The sequence below is a fragment of the Arvicola amphibius genome, chromosome 9 (genome assembly GCF_903992535.2).
Source record: "Arvicola amphibius chromosome 9, mArvAmp1.2, whole genome shotgun sequence".
In the NCBI taxonomy this organism is placed as follows: domain Eukaryota; kingdom Metazoa; phylum Chordata; class Mammalia; order Rodentia; family Cricetidae; genus Arvicola; species Arvicola amphibius.
In genome coordinates this window covers 77,449,499-77,470,011 of record NC_052055.2, presented here as the reverse complement: position 1 = coordinate 77,470,011, position 20,513 = coordinate 77,449,499, and the positions used below count along the sequence as shown (strand labels likewise).

Below are 20,513 nucleotides of genomic sequence, written 5' to 3'. Positions count from 1 at the left end.
GCCAAACTTATAAGTATCATTTTAGAATTCAAACGTTGGGGTTGAGGATTCACCTCAGTGGTAGAGTGCTTGCCTAGCAAGAGCAAGGCCCTGGGTAAGGTCCTCAGCTCTAGGGGAAAATAAAAAGATAAAATACCAAACAGTCTAAAATTTGGATCACTTTTGCGTTCACCCTTACAGTCAGCAATGACCAACCTCTAAGAGTAACTTTGATTAGCACAACATGCTTGCTGCCAAAGATCTTACTGTTGTGATTGTTGTTGTTGCTACTGTTGAGTGGGTCAGGGAGCAAAGAAAACTGTTATGAAGCTGGGCTTACTGGTGGATACCTGAAATCTTATTGCTCAGGAGGTTGAGGCAGGAGGATTGATGTGAGTTTCAGGCTACTCATTCCAAACCAGTGAGAGCTTGTCTTAAAATGCCAAACCAAACCAAACCAAACCAAACCAAACCAAACCAAAACCAACTATCAAACAAAAACAAAGACAGCTATTGATAACAGAGTAAACAAAGCTATTTTTTTGTAAAGACCAGTGTTGAGAATGCAGTCAACATACTTTCCTTTCAGTATTTTATTTGTTTGGTTTGGTTTGGTTGTTGTTGTTGTTAACAGCATTTTTCTCAGTAGCCATAGGTATTCTGGAATTTATTAGATAGCACAGGCTGGCCTCCTGCCAGTCTCCCAAGCTAGACTACTAACGTGTGCTTAATGTCTGGCTAATGGCAATGAAATTCTTAATGCTGCACAAATACATGTTACAATGTATAAGATGGGAAAGGTTGGGGCTGGAGAGATGGCTCAGAGGTTAAGTGCACTGGCTGCTCTTCCAGAGGTCCTGAGTTCAATTCCCAGCAACCACATGGTGGCTCACAATCATTTATGATGAGATCTGGTGCCCTCTTCCGGTGTGCAGGCATACATGCAGGCAGAATGCTGTATGCATAATAAATAAATAAATCATAAAAAAGATGGGAAAGGTCAATGCAATAACCTAGGCCTTTCACATACCTCTCCCTGCAGCATCACATCCATAAGCTAACTGATGCAACAAAAGTCACAAAGCTGTGTTCTTAAAACACTTGGCCAGCACAGGAAGCCGTCCACCATTTGTATTTAAAATACTATTCTCGATTTTGCAGGAGCTTTCCTCTGGCATTCAAAACCAACAAAACCTGATATTCCCTACTCCTTAGAAGAGGATTGCATGAAAATGTGCAGGTTAGCCCTGGCAGGAGAAAAGAACGAAAACTATGAGGGAAAAGGTAACTCTTGGCAGTTCATTACCATCTCCCTGTACACTTCTTAACCTCAAGCTCTCCCTGACTCAGTTTACCCCTTCATAGAAGCATAAACTTCAATGTGCTTTAAGAATCTACAAACTTCTGGCTATGGTGGCCTACGTGTTTAATCCCAGCATTTGAGAGGCAGAGGCAGACAGATCCCTGTAAGTTACAGGCCACTTAGGGTTACCATAGTGAGACCCTGTAATAATGCCCATAATGTCTAATGCACTGTGCTTTCAAGCCCGGGAACATCACCAACCTCACAAAGTTGTTTATCCTGTGGCTCTTGTACTGAGTAGTAAGCTAATAAAGAGATGAGAAGACCACGGGCATGCTGCTATTATCTGAGAAATACTTGGTGAAGTATCACACGCCTTTCAGTGCCTTCTTCTATCTTCCCTATGATTGCCAAGTTAGGAAGTCAATTGATACCCCAACAAATTAGCTATATTTTTTATTAAGGCAAAGCAATCAGTGTCAAGATTAATCAGAAAGTTCCCCTATTACCACTGACTATTACTCTTAACAGAACTGCGGTAAAGCAATAACATAAACCAAGGCTTGCAGTACCACTGAGACCGGTGTTTCATTATTTCTTCGAGAACGTGAAAGGCATACCTTCAACCAAGGAAGTGAGGAGGGTGACATTGGCTGCTTTCCGTCTTCCAGCTGGCAGGTTTAGGCCAAGCCTGTCCAGTTTCTCTCTTAGGCAGCGGCCACCGTTCTTGGATTTTGCTCTTTCCGGAAACAAATGCAAATTCAGTTTGGTTAGTTAAAACTTGGAAGAAATTCTGAGACGACTAGCTCTCATGGGGATGATACCACAGTGAATGGGGTATAAAAGGACAGGAGGCTTGAGAGTGGTATCGGTCCAGTTACCAGAGACACAGTGGCAGGAAACAGCTTCATCTTACCTCCTCAGAATGCCTCCCAGGAGTGAAGCATTGAGGCACTCAGGTGGCGAGAGACGCCTCTTTACCTCAGCAATGGTCACCTTGTATTTGGAAGTAGAACTCAGAAGGGACAATCGACCAGGAACTGAGCAAAACAAGTCTGTGGGGTTGACCACACAGGTGCCACCTTGGGAGGGGAAAATGTACATGTTAGTGATAGCAAAAGAAGAGAGCTTTGTAAGACGCATGTAGAATCAAGAGATACACGCAACAGCTGTGTCTATCCACCATATACATCACGTCAGGCTACTCTAAAGATATCCTTCTAAGAACTAATTAGTATTTTGTATATCACACAGAAAATGAATCTGTGTGTAGCATTGGAATTCTAGACAAAATTAGCATCTCCTACAACACAGGTTGCCTCTAAAGTGTTAATTTTGACATTATTACATCAAGAGACACATCTGTACTTTACTGCCCCCAAATCCAAGAGTTCACCTCACAAAAGTTGTTCCTATTAATTCACAGTTATATGTGATTGTGCACACATACAGAATGGATTGAAACTTTTGATGCATTCTTTTCTTTTCTAAAATGTTTGAAGGTTTTCTTCTTCCTTCCCTCATCTGTCCACCAGCTAAAGATACCAATCCCCATGTACACTAAAAATCATCTGCCCGTCCCCAGAAATTTCCAATAGATACAGGTGACAATACAGTCAAATCTGTACACGGTGCTTCAATCTTCATGGTCAGCCAGCACAGGTAGACAATGTCTGTTATTATCATTATGATGGTTGCTTCATCGTTACTGTTAGGGTGCAGGGAAATGATAACCATTAAGAACATCACCAAACGATTTTACAGTGATGGAGTTCCTAGAACAGGAATATCTTCAAGTTCGATAGAGTCTCTTGAGCCTCACATTCCTGCAGAAGCTATTCTCTATCCCCTATTCTCTAACCTTAAACAGCTCCCGCTGTCTAATAATAGACTTGGATACTCACGGGTGAGCAACAGTAGTCACAGTTTCTTGATGCCCAATTGCTAACTTACTGCAAAAAAATCCCCAGTCAAAGTTCATCCTGCTAAGATAATGAGCATATGAACTGGGGATGTAAGGCTTCCTTCATATGTGCCTACTAGACCTCTGAGACCAATTTTCAAGGGTCTCTGCCAATTGTAATTCAAAACTGGATTTTCTTTTAAAATTTTTCCTACAATTTCTCTCTCTCTCTCTCTATCTCTCTCTCTCTCTCTCTGTCTCTATCTCTATCTCTATCTCTCTCTCCCTCTCTCTCTCTCTCTCTCTCGTGTGTGTGTGTGTGTGTGTGTGTGTGTGTGTGTGTGTGTGTTTGGCCTGATGAAGGTGTCAGATGCCCTGGAACCAGGACCACTGGTAGTTGTAAATTGCCTGATGTGGATGATGGAGAATGAATCCAGGTCTTCTGCAAGAGCAGCTAGTGCTCTTAATAGTTGAGCCATCTCTCGAGCCCTTCTCAGATTTTTTTTTCCTGAAAATTTTCTTGCGGTAGCTGTATATAAACGTAAGCTACTTTTTCAGAAAAGGGGATGACAAAGGAAAGGAAGGAAGGAATAAGTGATTAGAAAAAGAAAAAGACAGAAGATTGTTGCTCAAAATTGGTTTACTAAGAAGGTGATCTCCTTTAGCTTCCTAGGAAGAAGCTAGTCATGAGTGTGGGATCTTAGATCCCATTAGGTCCTCATTCAGAATCTTGGTTTTGAAGGAAGGAAGACGCTGTTCATACCCATTAGGGTTTAAGAAGTACTGTACTAGAATTTAGGCCTTGCCTCCAAGCAGCCCCTCCCTATCATCTTTTACTAAGAAATACAGATGAGCAGTTACAGCAAGAAACCTCTGATCTTTAGACTCAAGGATGTTCCTTGGTCTTGTCACCTAAAGAACCTGGAAGGACATGAAAATATGTAAAGGAATCCTTACCTGGAAGTGAGAATATTAAAATATTTCCATCCCTATAATGTTTGGAATTCTTTCTAGCTGTTTTGCAATTACTCATATTTCTCTTTAAAATTTATTTTAACTAATTAATTAATTAATTAATTAATTAATTTTGTTGCCTGTGTAGCCATGACTATCCTGGAACTCATTCTGTAGACCAGGCTGGCCTTGAACTCAAAGACCTCCTGCTTCTGCCTCTCAAGTGCTGGGATTGAAGGTGTGTGTCACCACCATCCGGCAAATATATTTTTCTTTGACAGTTTCATAAACGTTCATAAATAATTTTAGTCATTTTAGCCCCCATTACCTTCTCTCATCATCCTTCACACTGAACCCCCCACTGTGTGTTTGTTTGTGGGGGGGGGGAGGGAGAGGGAGATTCCCCTTGAATTTAATATTTTATTATGGCTGTTTACATAAGCATTGGTGGGGCATTATTTACTGGATGGAGCATGGGCAAGGGAGGGGCTCATAAGGTTTCTAAGGAACTATTTCCAGGTAGTGGTTGCCGGGGCATGAGGCATCTTTTTTCCAGTGGTGTTGTCACTGAGAAGTTGCCTAGGCTTCAGTAAGTTACCTCCTCCCCAAGTTAGCTTTAAATTGCTAACGATCAAGGTCTTTCTCCCTTAATAATTCTGAACCAGTTTATGTGGCCCATTATTTTGACACCACAAAAGGGAGGGAGAATAGAATGTCAAGGCATTCTGGCAAAATCTGTTGTATATTCCAAAAAAAATTCCTCATGCCATTTTCTGGAAACAAGACCTAGGTTTTAAAGTCTGAGAGGTCGGGAGGTCTGTCAACTAAATTCTTTTCTTGGAGTCAAATGTGGAAAAGCTGAAAACCATTTTCGTTAGCATATAGAAGCACACACATTTGCTAATTCTTTCCCACTTGGAATTTCTATGGAATTTCAAAAAGTAATAGTAGTAGCAAAAATGTTAGGGAAATTCTACAGATTCTTGGGGCCATGGCTGTTTTTACTCATTCACTTTCATTCATTCTTGCACTGTGTACTTAGAGATACAGAGCACCCTTATAAAGAAAGGAAAGTGACTTTTCCAAAGTGAAGTGAACTGAAAATCAAGGTAATTCCAGTGAATCAGAATCATGATTCTGATTGCTCGAGGATTTACATGTGAAGGAAATATCAAAAATCAATAAAAATAAATGTGTAAATACAATATCCATCCACTCTTCTGAAAGGAGGACTCTAGCTGCAGTCACAATGAATCAGAAGCAGACATAGATCTTAACAGTTAATATCTCACTCAGTATTTTACCGAAGAAAAAGAGCTGTCCTTAGTAATCTGTGAGTTATAAACCCAATTTAGAGAGAAAATGGTCACAATTTTTGAAAAAGGAGTTAAGTCTAATTTTCTTAAATTCAAAATCTATCACCTTTTGGCTTAGTTGAAAGTAGGCTGTTCTCTGGACATCCTCTGGATGGACTACCTAGCCATCCTGGAGGCCCTGAGAGCTTCTGCTCCTCCATCCAGGTTGGGCTTCTGGTTTATGCTAACGTAGGCCTGTGTTAGGTAAGTTACACAGGCTGCATGTTAAGAGTATACTTTATGCACACACAAATTGCCTCAAGGATTTATTTTGTATTCAGGATTATCCATCAACTCTAGACTCTTTTATTTTTTATGTCACGGAATCTTGAAAGGGAATTTCTGTTGCTTTGATACGTGGCATCGTTGCAGCCTTGGGGAACTCTCTTATTCTGGCTAAAGATTGGACAACTTGTAGAGTTTACATCAACTTGGGGAACCTGATATCTTCCTTCCCAGTGGGTTCCTTTGCAGGAGGGCAGAGGAAAAACAAAGGCATGACAGCCAGGGTTTTGCATTTGTAATGAAGGTAGTGACGTGGTGGAACCTAGCTAAGGGAGCGGAAACTATCAACAATGATGATGAGAACCCAGAGGACAATCCGAATTGGACCATGCCAGGCTACTACTGTTACTCATTCTGTGTTTGCCACTCAAGGACCTTGTGGTGTCTCTGAGGCTCCTCAGCTCTTACAAATGTTGGGTGACACTCATTTTCTCTTCATCATTACAGTTGGGGATGACAGAGTCAGATAGGCTATGCAGAACTTCTCAGGAGTTCTCCCCTCCGACACTCATAGTACGTGGAGAAGCACTATTTCTACAGAGGTCAGTGCTTGTAAATTTGGAGCAACCTCCTATTTCTTGCAAATCTGCACATTCTAATGAGTAGCTATGTAGGAAGTTAAGGCTTGTCTACTCAAGATCACTTGTCTAGGACACGCCATATATACAATTCTGCCAAAGTTGCAAAAAGAAGTTAGCCAAATCTGTAGTTATTACTATACCTGGCACAGAACAACATAGGTTTAGACTGGGGGACTGGTGACAGATAGGAACTTGGCACACTCGCTTGGAGGCCAATTCTTTCTTAATTAGTCTACTTGAAAACTGAAGGTGTTTGTACCTATTCTACTTCCCACTATGGCTGAGAAGTTACCGGAAGTGGACAGTGTACTCAGCATCCTGAGTAATGGTACCCAGCACTAGCTACCACATCACAGCTATAAAGCTGGATACTCATTTACCCGTTGTTTGTATTGCTACCTAATGAAAAGCCAAGCGCTGAAAGTCTCTTCTTACCCCAGACGTGTGGGGCAGAGCAAAGGGGAGTGGTTGTCTCTAAAGAACAGTATCTGAGCGACTGCTGAGTCTTCGTGCCCCACCCGCCCCTAAGAACACACTCAGTTATGCCAAGAGGCCCCCTGGCGCCTCTGCAGGTGTGATCAATACTTTCTCGCCTGCTTCAGCTCGCTAGGCCCCACTGCGCACAGCCCTGCAAAGCCGCTGCACCTCAGCACCGCCCCACTCCCCGGAACGTTGGTGTTGACATAATTAGACCAAATCTTAGGAGCGAAATAAATGTTCTGTTCGCCTTACAGCCAAACAGATGTTTACAATTCAAATGAAAGAAATACAAACGGTAGGGATTTTTTTCCTCCCCTTCTTCATCTCCAGTGATCGCTCTTTTTTTTTGACACATTAAAAATGTGTAAGCGGTTACAAGAGTTTCCTGTGCCTGTTTGTTTTGCGGCTTTCATTTCCTCGAGGTTCTCTTGTTCGACAGGTGGGGGAGAATCTTTCTGGGCTGCTTTCCCCCTCTAGCCTGTCTTTCTTTAACAACGCTCTAACCCCGCCCGTGAGATCCTTCTCCCCCCCCCACCTACGGCAGCAGATATTAATTGTAATCAAACAGCAAAGAGGTGGGGACTTAGTTGCCTTCACACAAGCCTTTGATGGTGTGACAGCAGCGAATTGGACTGTCCTGATGGAGGGATGCGCTTTTACAGGTGCCGTTGCACCAGGCCGCTGCTGCTTCCTGCGGGAGCCCGCACCAGGTCCCAGCAGAACAAAAGAAACGGAACTGGGTACAGGATAGGTAACTGCTGCCTTGCTGGTTTGTGCTCAGGGATCAGTTCCGAGTTCCCAAAACGTAAAGTGCTTTGGACGGTGATTATTTTCTGATGGGGGGGGAAGGGAGGCAAAGTACTTCTTTCCTCATGAAAAACAACCGTTCAGCAAATCCTGCTTCTAGATGCTTTGGTGTATGCGTTTCGGATAGAATTTCAAGTCTTAAGTATGTTTATTTTTAGCGTTAAGAGAGCGCAGGTGGCGTTTCCAGTGTGCCACGTGCTCTATTTTCATTTTCAAAGGTTGCAGAACCAAAGAGATGAGTTTGAGTCACCTAACTACAAGAGATTCGGGGTAGTCGCTCACTGATGGCAGGCTGACAAAGGAAGAAAGATTAAGCTACACACGGACCTTCTGCTTCGCCCCTTCTAGGAGCTACCGCTAGGACCCCACCATCCCAAGGTCCAGACAAGGCTCAGGAGAGTCCTGAAAAAAACCAAAGCAAGGCACGTGTCCTCCCGCGGAGGAGCAGGCCAGTTGCTGTGAGAGCAACAAAACCCAGAAAGTGTCGGCTCTGTCCTGTCCATTATTGGTAGACATGGCGGTTGAAGCTAAGGCTGCTTTTGCGGAAAAGACTAATTTTGAAAAAGAATCAAATCAGATTGGACAATGTTTGCAGCGCGGTGTAAACGTCTCAGCCTTGGCGAGCTAGTCAACTCAGCGATCTGATACACTCTAGCTCCCTTAAAACGTGCAGAGTTTAAATCATATTAATCCCCCCCCCCAAATGTTTTGATTCAAAGTAGTTTGTATTTTGTGTAGCCAAGGGCAATCAGGAAAGCGCTCCTCCCTGCAAGTGGCCGGTGGGTTCCCTTTCCGTGGCCCAGAGGCTACAGCGGTATTTAAGCTTCGGAAATTAGCCTGGGGCTGCAAGGAAAGATGATCAGAAAGCGAAACAAGGGCGCTGTCCCTCTACACTTTTTTCATATCCCCCCTCTTTTTTTTTTAAAGTTTGCCATCCCGATTTCACAAAAGAGATCAGGGCCAAAGAGTCACCACTATCCACCCTCATACAGGAAGCCTGACTCTTCTCATCTCTAACTCGTGTGTGAAGACCAGAGCCCCTTTATCCAACTGATCCCCATATCATGAGTCCATTCGGAGTCCATTCATGATTAGCTTCGCCACCGTCGTGATCCTCATCAACACTGCGTTAGTAAATGCTCAGAGAGAAATAAAAAGGTCTGGGTGTCTGACAAAAGGGAGGGGCCATGAGGATGCCTCTGAAGAGTCACCAGGAAAAAAAGAGTAGGCTTTCCTTCCTTCCTTTTTTTTTAATGATTAAAAACACAGGCGACTCCTGTAAATAGGAGCCGCTTTCCTTCAAGAGATGCCTTTTGAAACCCACTGTCTGAATATTCAACGAAGGCAAAGCTCCACTCTGTACGAACAACATTAATATGATCTCTGCAGAATTTGTTACTCAGAAATATTAACATATCAAAGCCAACGCCCGGGGCGAAAGAAGCTATCGATACGCGAGTGCAGGCTAAAGTAAAGATTATTGGTTCTGATGGTCGGAGCGGCGGAGCTGCGGGCAAAATCGCGCACACCATTAACCGGGAGTGAGCGCGCAGGGAGCTGGGCCTCCGAGGCGGCCGCAAATATTTTATCTAGGTGGTAATTACCTCGCTGCTACCACGCTGGTCTGTCCACGTTATCTTTTGGCTATCAGACCTTCGTTTACAAGGGGGAAAAATGTAATCGACGCTTAACAAAGTTAGCCTGAGAAATGACATTTTGTTCTTTACTATAGATTTAGTGAATGAACGCTCATCCCTCCACCCTTTGCAAACCAGGCCATCTTTTTTCCACTCTCCTCAGATACGACCATTAGGCAGGTATCTTTCCTCAAGGCGGAACTATGACATTCACAGGGCCGCAAGGTAGCAGAGATTATTCAGGCTTCAGGGCCATAGAGATTTGTGGGAGAAAATGGGGAGTACAAAGATTTTAAGGGAGATCAGTCTGTGACTCACAGACATTGTTACCATTAGGAGGGATGGGAAGGGAGTAGCTGACTTAATGATTTAGGTGTTCTATTTTTTATTACTTCAGTTATCGATATTAGGAGTTCTGTGGCATGCGTGCCTCACCACGCCAATGAAGAGAAGGGGTTTCTTAGGTGTTTTGACCTAAGGGGATTTTGTCAGTGCTTTGAAAATAGAAAAGTGCTCTTGCTATCCACTTGGAAATTATGAATGCTGATAGAGCTACAGAGTCATCCACCTAATCAATTCACACTCACACACCCACACACACACTCTCCTCTCCAGAGCCTAGATTGCTCCTGTCCTGTAAGACCTGGGAATGGGAAAAAGTGGTCAGATGCCGGGGATCCGAGTTTCTCGAAGGTGGGGACTACAGATTTTATTGTTGTCTAACTCCTACGCGATCTTTTCTTCTACACAATCAATGTTTGGCTTAAATTAGCAGACTAAGAGAAGGATTAAGAGAAGGATTTTAAAAGGTGAAACAAATAGGCCCTGAATTGTACAAAAAACAAGACAACATCACCCAAGGAGCTTCCCTTCTGCAGCTTGTTAAGGGAAGAGCGCACTTCCATCTTTTAGGCCCCTTTTGGATGGCCAGAAGAAAGGAAGGTGTTCCTGCTCTCCCAGGAAACTATTGATTCCACAGCATCTACAGCTTCAACTCTCTGCCTGGAATTCATCCTGTCAGTTATGCTACAATCATTTGGATGTGATAGTCAAGCCGTTGGGGGAGGTACTTTACCAAGTGCGGAGCAGAAGGTACGCACCGCCTCGGAAGGCTCGGCTCGCCTAGCAGCCGGCCTCCTTCCCTAATTATTGGCGCTGTCCTTCAGCACCACGGTGTCTGTGCGCCCTGAGCGCTTGGCTTCACCTTTAGTGTTCTTTCCTTTCCAACAGACTCAAATCAGCCAGACTTACTGAACCTCTCTTTCACTGTGTATATTTTACTTGTGTTACAGTTATGAACAGCTAAATTTAATATTCAGAAACTTGTCTCTGTTTTTTGTTGTTCCAGTATGGCGGAATACAGGCCTGAATGGAAAGTTTAATATTGTTCCTTCTAAATATCTATAAGAAGTGATATTCATACTCTTAAAAAATTATAAAATCTCAAAAGTGTGCAACAACAGATTTGAGCAATTTTTTGCGAATTCAACATAAATTCCAAGCACACAGTCTTTGGAACAGCCAACTTCCCAAAGAAAAGGATCCTTTTTTTTTCTTCTGGTGTTTATGGTGGATGCTGGGTTATGAGATCTACATGCAAACACAAAATTTCTATTGCTTTTGAAGAGTATAATACTTCCTCAGAAAAGAAAAAGCAAATAATTTAACTATTTTTGAGAGAAATGGAGAGGGACTAAAGGACATCTATTTGGTACCATCAGAAGTTTTGTGGTTTGGTTACCAGAAACAACTGTGGCCCTGAAGCAGGAATTAGTCTTGGTGAATAGGCCACATCCTATTAATTCGTATGAAGTTGGGATAACAGCTGGTCCCTCTTGCCTCCTGTGCTCCTCGGGTTACTGGGCATGCTAGGAAAATAAACTTCAGAGGCTCATGGTACAGTTAAGCAGGGAAGCCAGCAAAATCTGCACTGCCTTGAGGCCCTGTGAATGTCATAGTTCAAAACCTTTTGTCAAAATGGAACATCTGAGATACAGCCCCCTTCAGTGCCTTGGCTGAAAGCAACAGCTCTCTTCTCTCGCCTCACCCCCCTTTTTTCCAATGCCATGGGTAACTCTGGATTCAGATGTTTTCCTCAACAGATGGGAACAAGAAAGCTTTATCCAGTGCACTTAACACTACCTCCTCCTCCCACCCTCCTGTAATAAAAGAAATCCTCTGGACGCTCCAAAAAATTAAATAAATAAGGCAGCTACAATATTGGTGACTCATTAGCCTCCTGGAAAGCCTCGGTGATACAGCCTTTCACAGAACCCCTCAAGGCCCATCGCTCACACCGTCACCCCAAACACTAAGGCGGTGGCTGGCACATTAGGTCTAAAAGAAACCAGAAATCTTGCTCCAGGATGTGGTGCCCGGTGAAGGGAAAGAAGTGTGAAAACTTCTGTTTTTAATCCCAGCCATTTTCTCCCCAACTTTGATTATATCACCATTCTGTGAGGAGGAATAGATAGAGAGCTCCTAGCATGAGACTTGGGGCTTGCCCGGCACTGAAGGGTTGGTGGAAGAAAGGGGTATTTTTAATGTACGCATGCCTGTGAGGATCTGCAATAACTCACCAACGTAACTCTTTTTTGTTTGTTTGTGTCTCAATCAGCGGACAAAGAACTTAATGTTTGCAAGTATCCCCAGATCTTCAAAACAAAGAAGCTGAGGTCAAGTTATTTCTACTCACCTCTTCTTATCACTCCTCCTTGGCCGTTGAGAACAATCCCACACTGGGCTTCCACAGAACCCTTCATAAGAGAAAAAGGAAATAGAAGCATTCAGATACGGTAGACATGACCACCATGCAGGTGAAATATTTTAGACTAGCCTATCCCCGAACTCTATGTCAGGAGACCATGGAAGGCATGAGTGAGCAAACACATTTTAATGAAAATATTTAAAGAGAAATTACAATCTACAACTTTTATCCATCTTAAGGTATGCATTGTGCATCACTCCCCAATATCACACTTCAGAGGGTTTAAGACATTTTCATTTGGACCTAAAAGAACAAGAAGTCCTTTCAGTCCCTGAGAAGGAACAGGGCATACACATGGGCAGCGCATGCTCACCTCTTTTCTGGTGAAGAAACTTATAGCTTATCTGTCAAGTCTGGAATTGTGAGGGTTTTTGGGGGGAGGTTCAGAGGAAATATTTCACATAGAGGGTTTAGAATATCCTCTCAGCATTCTATTTTCCCCTAAAGCAGGAGCACCAAATTTTCCTATCCAAAATAGGCCTGCTGGAGGAAACACCTTCAGGTTCACTCTCTGCAGAGCTCCAAGCTCCCAGGGTGCTCCCAGAGTGATCATATGAACTGGAAAACTAGAAAGGACTTGCTGATTTTTTATTAAGAAAAATAAAAATTTCTCTCTGTGTCTGTCTTTCCCCCCCTTCTGAATCAAAATGTGTTAAAAGCTCATTTTCCTTTACAAACAAACGAGGTATTGGACATGAAAGAGGCCTTGAAGGGTGTTAACCTACCCAACAGCCCGTGAAGAGTTAAGTAAATGCGGAGAGAGTCGGTGCATAATAAAAACCCACTTTACAAAACAACCTTTACAGCCCTGGCTCCCTTTTGCTTCCCCATTTTCACCATATTGAGGCAGGCCCGTAAGACCCCCCTTTTCAACCTACTCACCAGCTCTTTCTTATTTTAAATGTTCTGCCTTAAAGTGATTATCAAATCAATATGAAAAAAAAAAACTTGGAGACTGAGCATAAATTAAAGCGGTGATGGGAAAAGGTGTGACAGTTTCCTTTGTTGGCCATAGCAAATCTTTTTAGGGGACTCAAAGATGGAACTGAAGCCACAAGACCGTTTGCATCTGTTAGGCAGACTTAGACTGCCCTCTAAACCATTGGACTTCCACTTAAAATTCTGTGCAGGGAAAAGTATATTTACATTTGTTGCATTTGAAATGAGGCATATGCTGATGAATGTTTTTAAAAGGAAGAAATAAAAGGAGAGAGATGGGTTTCCCCACACACTCCCTCTTCATTTCTTCTCTTAAATGTAGCTATGGCCCTTTCTTTTCTGCTCTGCTAAGTACATCCAGAGGAGCAGAATAACTTTATAGAGTTATAATCTTCTCCTAGTCTTCATATACATTACAATATATGCACTTACATCCACATATGGAAGTCTTTGTGACCATGCCTGTGTGCAGGCATCGCACACCACACTCTTTCATCGAGTATCTTCGAGTGTTTTCTTTCTCAGTATGAGTAATATTATTTCAACACAAGTAACAAGAAGAAAAGGAAGAAGAAATATATAAGAGACAGGCTGAAATAAAGATTTTGAGATATCCAAACTGTAAAAGGTAAAGGACACCCAAGTTCTCCAAAGAAGCGGGACCAATTTCCCCTCTCACTCTCAGGCGCACGGCTAAGATGTTTATTTTCTCCAAAGAAACAGATCTTGGTCTCTTCACTTAACAAACTCCCCCCCCCATAAGTAAAACATGCTGTTTGGTCAGATGACATTGCATAAATGACCAGTTGAATGGCACTAAGTCGAAAATTGGATAAACTACGGTGTCCTTTTGCACAGGATTCTGTCTTTGTCCCGTGCTTGCAAATGTTCTAATCCTCTCTTTTGAAAAATGCCCAGCTTTGTGCCTAGCACAGAAAAAAAATTTGTACAGATACAAAAAAATCAGCAGCAGACGTGGCTATTAAAAAGAGTAAATAGGTTTTAGTTGAGCTAAGCATTGAATGGCAGATTTTTTTTCTCCTCCGGAGACATAAGGGGATCCTTGTGAAAAATGTAAGAAAATGCCCTAAGCGTATAAAATTATTTTGTGAATTTAAGTATAGCAAGTCAAGCTTTAAGGAGTGAAATCTTCTTTCTTGTGCATGAATCATGTGGTTATGGCTCTTTGTTGGAACTGTAAGGGCTTTCACTTTAATTTAAAATTAATCTCTGGCTCAGGGGTAGAGGAGGGGGAAAGATATTCTGTGCGCAACAAGAGACCTTTTCTGTCTCCAAGTTGTGCTCCTGGAATATCTTCCCGGTCTTCAGGAAGTGTGTGGAGGTGGCAGGCTTTGTGCAGACTGAAAAAGGGAAGGAGATGTGCTCTCCACTAAAGGAAAGTTCAGCTCTTTGGGTTCCTACTCTAGACCTTTGTGGGTTTACTGATTTGAAATGTGTCTAAGACAATGGCATCACTTAATTAAAAATTCTATTGTTGGCAACGAACGTGGAAAGCCTGTTAAGAAAGTAGGAGACCTGATTAAGTGGTGGCCGCTGCGGTGTCTGAATTCATTTCTATTCTTTCCCACCTTCTTCCTCCCATCCCTGTTCCTTCCTTTTTTTCCCCTTCCAGCTCTTTTTTTCTCTATTTGTCTGGCTTCCTCTATTTCATTTCTGACAGAATAACGAGTTGCATCTTACGTAATATAGACTGGCCTGAAGAGAAATACTAAAGAAATAAAGCAGGCTGCTGGGTACCAGCTTGGGTATGCTCAGGCAGAAAGAAATACAGCTATACTCTGGCCAAGTGCGTTGTGCAAATTATTTTATTGGGGCTGACTTTTGCCACTTTTATTTGTGGTTCCTTACTTGACACAGCAATCTAATTTGTTTGTGAAACTTTTGCTCAAGCTTGTTGCTCCAACAACTTCTTAAGAACAACCTGACTCCCTCCACGCATCATGAAATTCCACTACAGGTTCTGTCTAGGCCAACTCTGGAAATATGAGACTACACCCTATAAATTATGGAAATTGAGGATATCATTAGCAGGCCGTCAGCTTTTAGGGTCTTGCTCTGACACCGCTAGATTCAAAGCAGCTCTCCTGACCTCACACACCTATCCTCTCATGGTCAGAAATGTAGATTCATAGCTGACTTTTGATGACTGGCCCCAGGTAGGGGCTGCAGCTATTGATCCAATGAGAGGAACGCAGTGAGCACAGTCTTCCTGTAATTTGATGCCTTTCCCTAAATCATGTTTTGTGTGTGCGCGCGCGTGCGTGTGTGTGTTTGTGTGTGTGTGTCAGAGAGAGAGAGAGAGAGAGAGAGAGAGAGAGAGAGAGAGAGAGAGAGAGAGAGAGAGAGAGAGAGAGAGAGAGAGAGAGAGAAAGCATTAACAGAGAGAGGAAGGGGGAGGGCGAGGGGAGGGCGCAGACAAATCCGCTGCACGCTTATTTACCTGCAAGTCGTCGGCTCCCGCGGCGGCCAGCCCCAGGCTGGGGCCTGGCAGGAGTCTTTGATCTGGGTGCATTCCATACTGAGAGCCATGGCTCATGAGGGACAGGTCGTGGCGGCGGTAGGCATCGAGGCAGCCCAGCTCCCGCCTCTGCTCGTCCAGGCAGGAGGACTTGAGCGCCCGCGCATTGTGCAGGTTAATAAAGTCGGTGGGCTCCCCGTGGTGAATCTGCTGGTAGTACTGTTGTGAGTGGTGGAGCGAGTTCAGAGAGTAGGCGTCGGGAGTGACCGCCGGGTGGCTGTGCTGGAACTCGTAATGGAACGACTGGTGATGGAGCGGGGTGTACTGGTGGTTAGTGGAGAAGTAGGGGGATGCAAACTCGGTGCCGGTGGTGGAGTAAGTTAAAGGAGAGGAGGAGGAATAGGCAACCGTGGAATTGGCTACGGACTCCAGACAGCCAAGCTGCATCAAACGGTAGCTGTTTGATCCGTCGTGACGTATCTGGAAGGAAGAGGGGGAAAGGGGAGAGCAGAAAAACTTGAGGTTTGTCATTTTGCAACCAAGGCGCCACTCTCCCAGAGTCGGGAGCTTTCCCTGGCTCTCCTAGGAGAAAGAGAGCAAGCAGGCTGGGTTCGAGAGAGATGCCGGGGCTCAGTGAGCTCCTTCGCCAAGCAGACTTCCAGCACAGTTGAACTGGGGGTGGGCGGCCTCGTCTTCATAGTGGAGAGAGCGGGGTGGGGGTAATCCCCCACCCTATATAGGTGGGGGCGATATCACACACGCAGTCACAGACAGAATACAGACAGACAGACAGACAGACAGACAGACACACACACACACACACACACACACACACACACACACACACACACTTCCCTTCCCAACTTGTGCCTGGAGCTAGGGGTACAAGTCAGGTTTGCAGGTGATTGGGGTCTGCGGGGAGCAGGAGACGCCACAGGCAGAGAATGCTAGAATTCACCTCGCCGCTCCAGCAAATTCTCGCGGCGAAAACGCCCGCCTGACCATGCGGAGATGTTCAGCCTGGGCTGCTCAAAAATATCATCGTCCACATATATAATTATATATTAAATATATATTAAAAATCCCAGTCTGCAAATTGTTCAGCTTGCTCACTTCTGTATCCGTCTGTATCCCATTCCTTGAATAAGCCCCTTTCAAAAGGGGTACGTTTCTCCCCATCCCCCATGTCCACCTACCGCCCCCCATTAGTCCCTTTTCTTTGCTTTTCGGAGAATCCTTTCTGTGTCTCTAGCTTTCTCCTCATCCCCCCTTATTGTTAGGATTATGTTTCTCCCTCATTACAGCAAATGGTGCTTATCGTGGAGAGTTGCCCTCCCTGGCGACAGATGTCATAACGAACTTTCTCCCTTCCCTTCCTTAACTTCTCCCGAAAGCCAGATTATAATTAAACGTAACGGTCCAATATAGATTAGAGGCAGGGGAAGCTGCCACCACAGCCGCCACCACCGCCGCCACACACTCACACACTTACACACACTCACACACACGCGCGCGCGCTCACAAAAAAAGTAATAATACCTCCGCATCGTGGACTAGTCCGGGAAAGGTAGTTGACATGTTGGGTTTCTCCAAAAGCTTACGATGCAATTTCCCCCTCCAAAAAAAGAATCAGGAAAAAAAAATCCAAAACTTCTTGTATTTTCCAATTTTTTTAAAGGAAAAAAAATGCTCTGTAGATACAGATCTAAACTGTAATGGTTTTGCCCGGATCGGATAGCTCCTTGTCTCCTACCCACTTAAAAACCTGTAGGAACAAAATTTTCCCTCTGCACAAAAGCAGCTCCCTGGACCAGATTTTGTACTTGCTGAGAATTTCTTTGGCTGATGTCGTAGGTCCCTTGGTAATATAGAAGTTTTGAAAATTAAGCATCAGCACTGAGAACGGGGAGGACAATAGGCAGAGGAGATTATCCCATGAGACAAGGAATAAATATTGTATCTTCGCCTAATAAGGAACTGGAGCTTCTTTCAACATTTTTATCCATTTTCCCCAACCTTTATCGTGCTTTTCTATACAGACTGAGGTGGGGACTCATCTCTGCTGAGAGCATTTATACATTTTTATTGTGAAGATGGAAATCTACCCCCCAATAAGTACACCTTACAGACAGAAATATATATTAATTAAACCTTTCTTTTACATGACTGAGCACTTGTTCCTATTGGTTCCACTCCCTGGATACTGAAAGCTGACTTCTCCTACAGACATTAGACTCAATCTTGCCCAGTTGGAGTGTCTGCCTTCTTCCAAGTAAAACCAGGACTGTTTTTCTCATGTTTACATTGAATTTGGGTTCTTTCTCCTTTTTTGAAAGGCAACACCAGGTGGTGGCTAACATTTTTTTCAGCAGTTTTTAAGATAAATAACCATGATGGACAGTCTTAAGTTTCTGTCGCAACAAAGTGGGACAACTAAGAAAATTCAAGAGAATAAAGACATATGAGGAGGCTGCACACTTAAGTAAATACCTTTCACGCCTTGCAAGTCAGCCTATTTCCCTTCTCTTTTTGTACTGTCCTTCTTCGGTCTTGTAAACAGTACTCTGCCTTTCTGCTTCCTGAAGGTGTGGATCATTTAACAGTGGAATCAGGTATTTGAACACCGTTACAGCTACATAACCCCCAAATACTTAGAAGTTACATTTTTACAAAGAGAGGACTGGAAGGAGAACACACACACACACACACACACACACACGAGCACGCGCACATGCATGCACACACACACAAACACACACACACACATTTCCTTTTCTTGGTGGATTTCTCAACTTTCAAACAGTTTTAGTGGTTTACTTCATTCAAAATTTAGGCGGCTCCACTGAGTTAAATACTGTTTTGAAGGGTGTCTGTGAGTGTATGTCTCTCTCTCTCTCTCTCTCTCTCTCTCTCCTCTCTCTGTGATGGCTACAAGCTCAAAATATGGAGGTTTTGCAAGGTTTTATCAGCGAACTTGCCTATGAAAGGGGAAAAAAAAAGCCTGGCCGGCTGGCTGGACAGACCCACTGGCTCATCTCAGAGATAGACAGGGTAATTCAGTCTTAATTGGTGTTTCATTTGGTTAGCTTTTAAGTGTTTAAACTGAGAAGGTGTCTTAATAACAAGCCCCAGGCAAGCAGACATGTGGCTTTTTTTTTTTTTTGGTTGGGGGGGTTTGGGAGGGTTTATTAGGATATGCTCACGCAGGATAACTGGGGCTGTCACTCAGAGCTTTTGACTCTATACAAATGGACAAAGGCACATGACAAGACTTGAAATGCATTGTTGGAAATAGAGATCGGAGATGCCTTACTTCCACACAGAATCAGCAACCAAGATTTTTTTTCTCCATGTCAAGGTGGACTTAACACTCCCTCCCTTCCCAGTCCCACATTGTAGTCTAACGAAATCAGAAGACTTTCCAAGAGAGGTCAATGAAGATGAAAAAGAAGACTATAGAACATGGTCTTTAAGTAGGAAAGGAAAGAGGAACACTGTTGATACTTAGAGACTGTGCCTTCAAATGTTTGTACTAGAGTCTTTGTTTGCTATGTCTGAGCCCAGCTCTTATAACTTAACAAAAGTGGACCTAAATAATATGATCATACATGACAGTTTATGGGATTTGAGGACTGAATCTATAATCATATCTCAGAAATCTTGTCCCTGAGAAAGTTCAAGCCCATCCCCTCCAGAAGACTATAGAGGACCTGCTAGCTGTCTTGTGAGTAGTGAGACACATTTTCTGGTAAAGAATGTTAACTTCTTAAGTAGTCTGCACTCAAAAGGAAAGGATCAAACCTCTCAGGCAAGCAAAACCTATCTTCCCTCAACTCTCCCAACCACCAGGAATATCTTCAGTTAAGGACAAGGGACGTTAGCATTTAGCTTAGGTCTCAGGAGAGGATGCACAACCTTCTCTTCCAGGACAAATCAGGATTCTCAGGGCAGCCTGGCTGCTTACTCAGCCTGCAGTGGAGCCCCTTGGATCCATATAATCATTCCTGCCTCCAGAGACAGTCAAAGATATCCCCTCCCTTAAAAAAGGAGTCTTATGATGCTCTTGGTAATGAAGCTTAGAATCTACCAAAGAGTGCCTTCTAGCTGCCTCTTCTGTCTTGAGTACTTCATGACATTACTGAAATTCTAGTAGTTGTATCTCTCCATTGCTTTCCCAGTTCCTATCCCACTTTCCTGAGTGACATTTAAGCACCCCGATAAAGAGTATGAAAGGTTTCTTTTTCTTTGCTGCTGAACACCATTGGGCTTGGAGGAAACTAAAGATCATAGAGTGAGAGAATACCTTAGGAGACTTGAGAGAAATGAAACAGAAAGAATAAAGTCTATACCAACTTCGTATAGGATCTACTTTGACAGGCTCCAATAGAACATGCTCATCTCTTCCCCATGTCCCACTCCTTATTTCAGCATCTTAGACAAAGGGAAACTTCAGTTGTACAACTGCTTCCTTCCATCTATATCAACTTTTCATTACAGAAAGCTGTTTCACTCTGACAGGATAGTTGGGAAAATCATCTGTGCCATATGCACGAATTGGTCAGTATTCCTTCCCATCTGCTCTGGGGTTGCTCAGCATGCCCCTTTTATAAATGAATTTATCGAGGCAGGTGTGTTTGATGCCTTCTGTGTGTGAGGTGCAGCCTCTGGATTTGTTTCTGTTAGACACCCGCCCACCTGTCCCCCTGTCATCTAATTAATAGTCTCGAGCAATTAATAAGTGACATTTTGCTTGACCCAAACACAGGGCTTTTCAGCAAAGTTAATTCCTCTTTTTCTGTTTTGTTTCTTTCTTGGAGAGGGATTGGCTACACATTCTCCAGGGGGTGTTGTAATTGAATTAACTGGCCACAGCCTGCTGGATTCATGGTGACAGGCTGCCTGGGGCCCCTTCTAAGGGAACACTGGAGGTGTGCATCCCAGTCTGAACTAGAGGCCAGGCCAGTGCATGCCCACTCAAAATAGCCCACGTGAGCATGAGGCAACCTTGCTACCTGTCACCTCTGTGGCAGGAGAGGTCTGCCTT

At 43.6% G+C, this 20,513-nt stretch overlaps 1 protein-coding gene across 2 annotated transcripts in view; it reads right to left on the bottom strand.

Annotated features, from left to right (window-relative positions):
* The window catches only part of Tfap2d (transcription factor AP-2 delta), a 49,985-nt gene extending 32,938 nt beyond the window's left edge, over positions 1–17,047 (bottom strand). The window contains exons 1-5 of one of the 2 annotated variants that reach the window (XM_038343889.1): positions 17,009–17,047; positions 15,452–15,949; positions 11,980–12,040; positions 2,199–2,364; positions 1,903–2,021 (exon numbers count right to left, since the gene is read on the bottom strand). In XM_038343889.1, the coding sequence (XP_038199817.1) occupies positions 1,903–2,021; positions 2,199–2,364; positions 11,980–12,040; positions 15,452–15,949; positions 17,009–17,047 (883 nt within the window). Of the gene's footprint in view, positions 1–1,902; positions 2,022–2,198; positions 2,365–11,979; positions 12,041–15,451; positions 16,001–17,008 lie in introns of those variants that run through there. The other variant, XM_038343888.1, reaches the window with a different exon arrangement.
* Between the last annotated feature and the right edge of the window lie 3,466 nt (positions 17,048–20,513).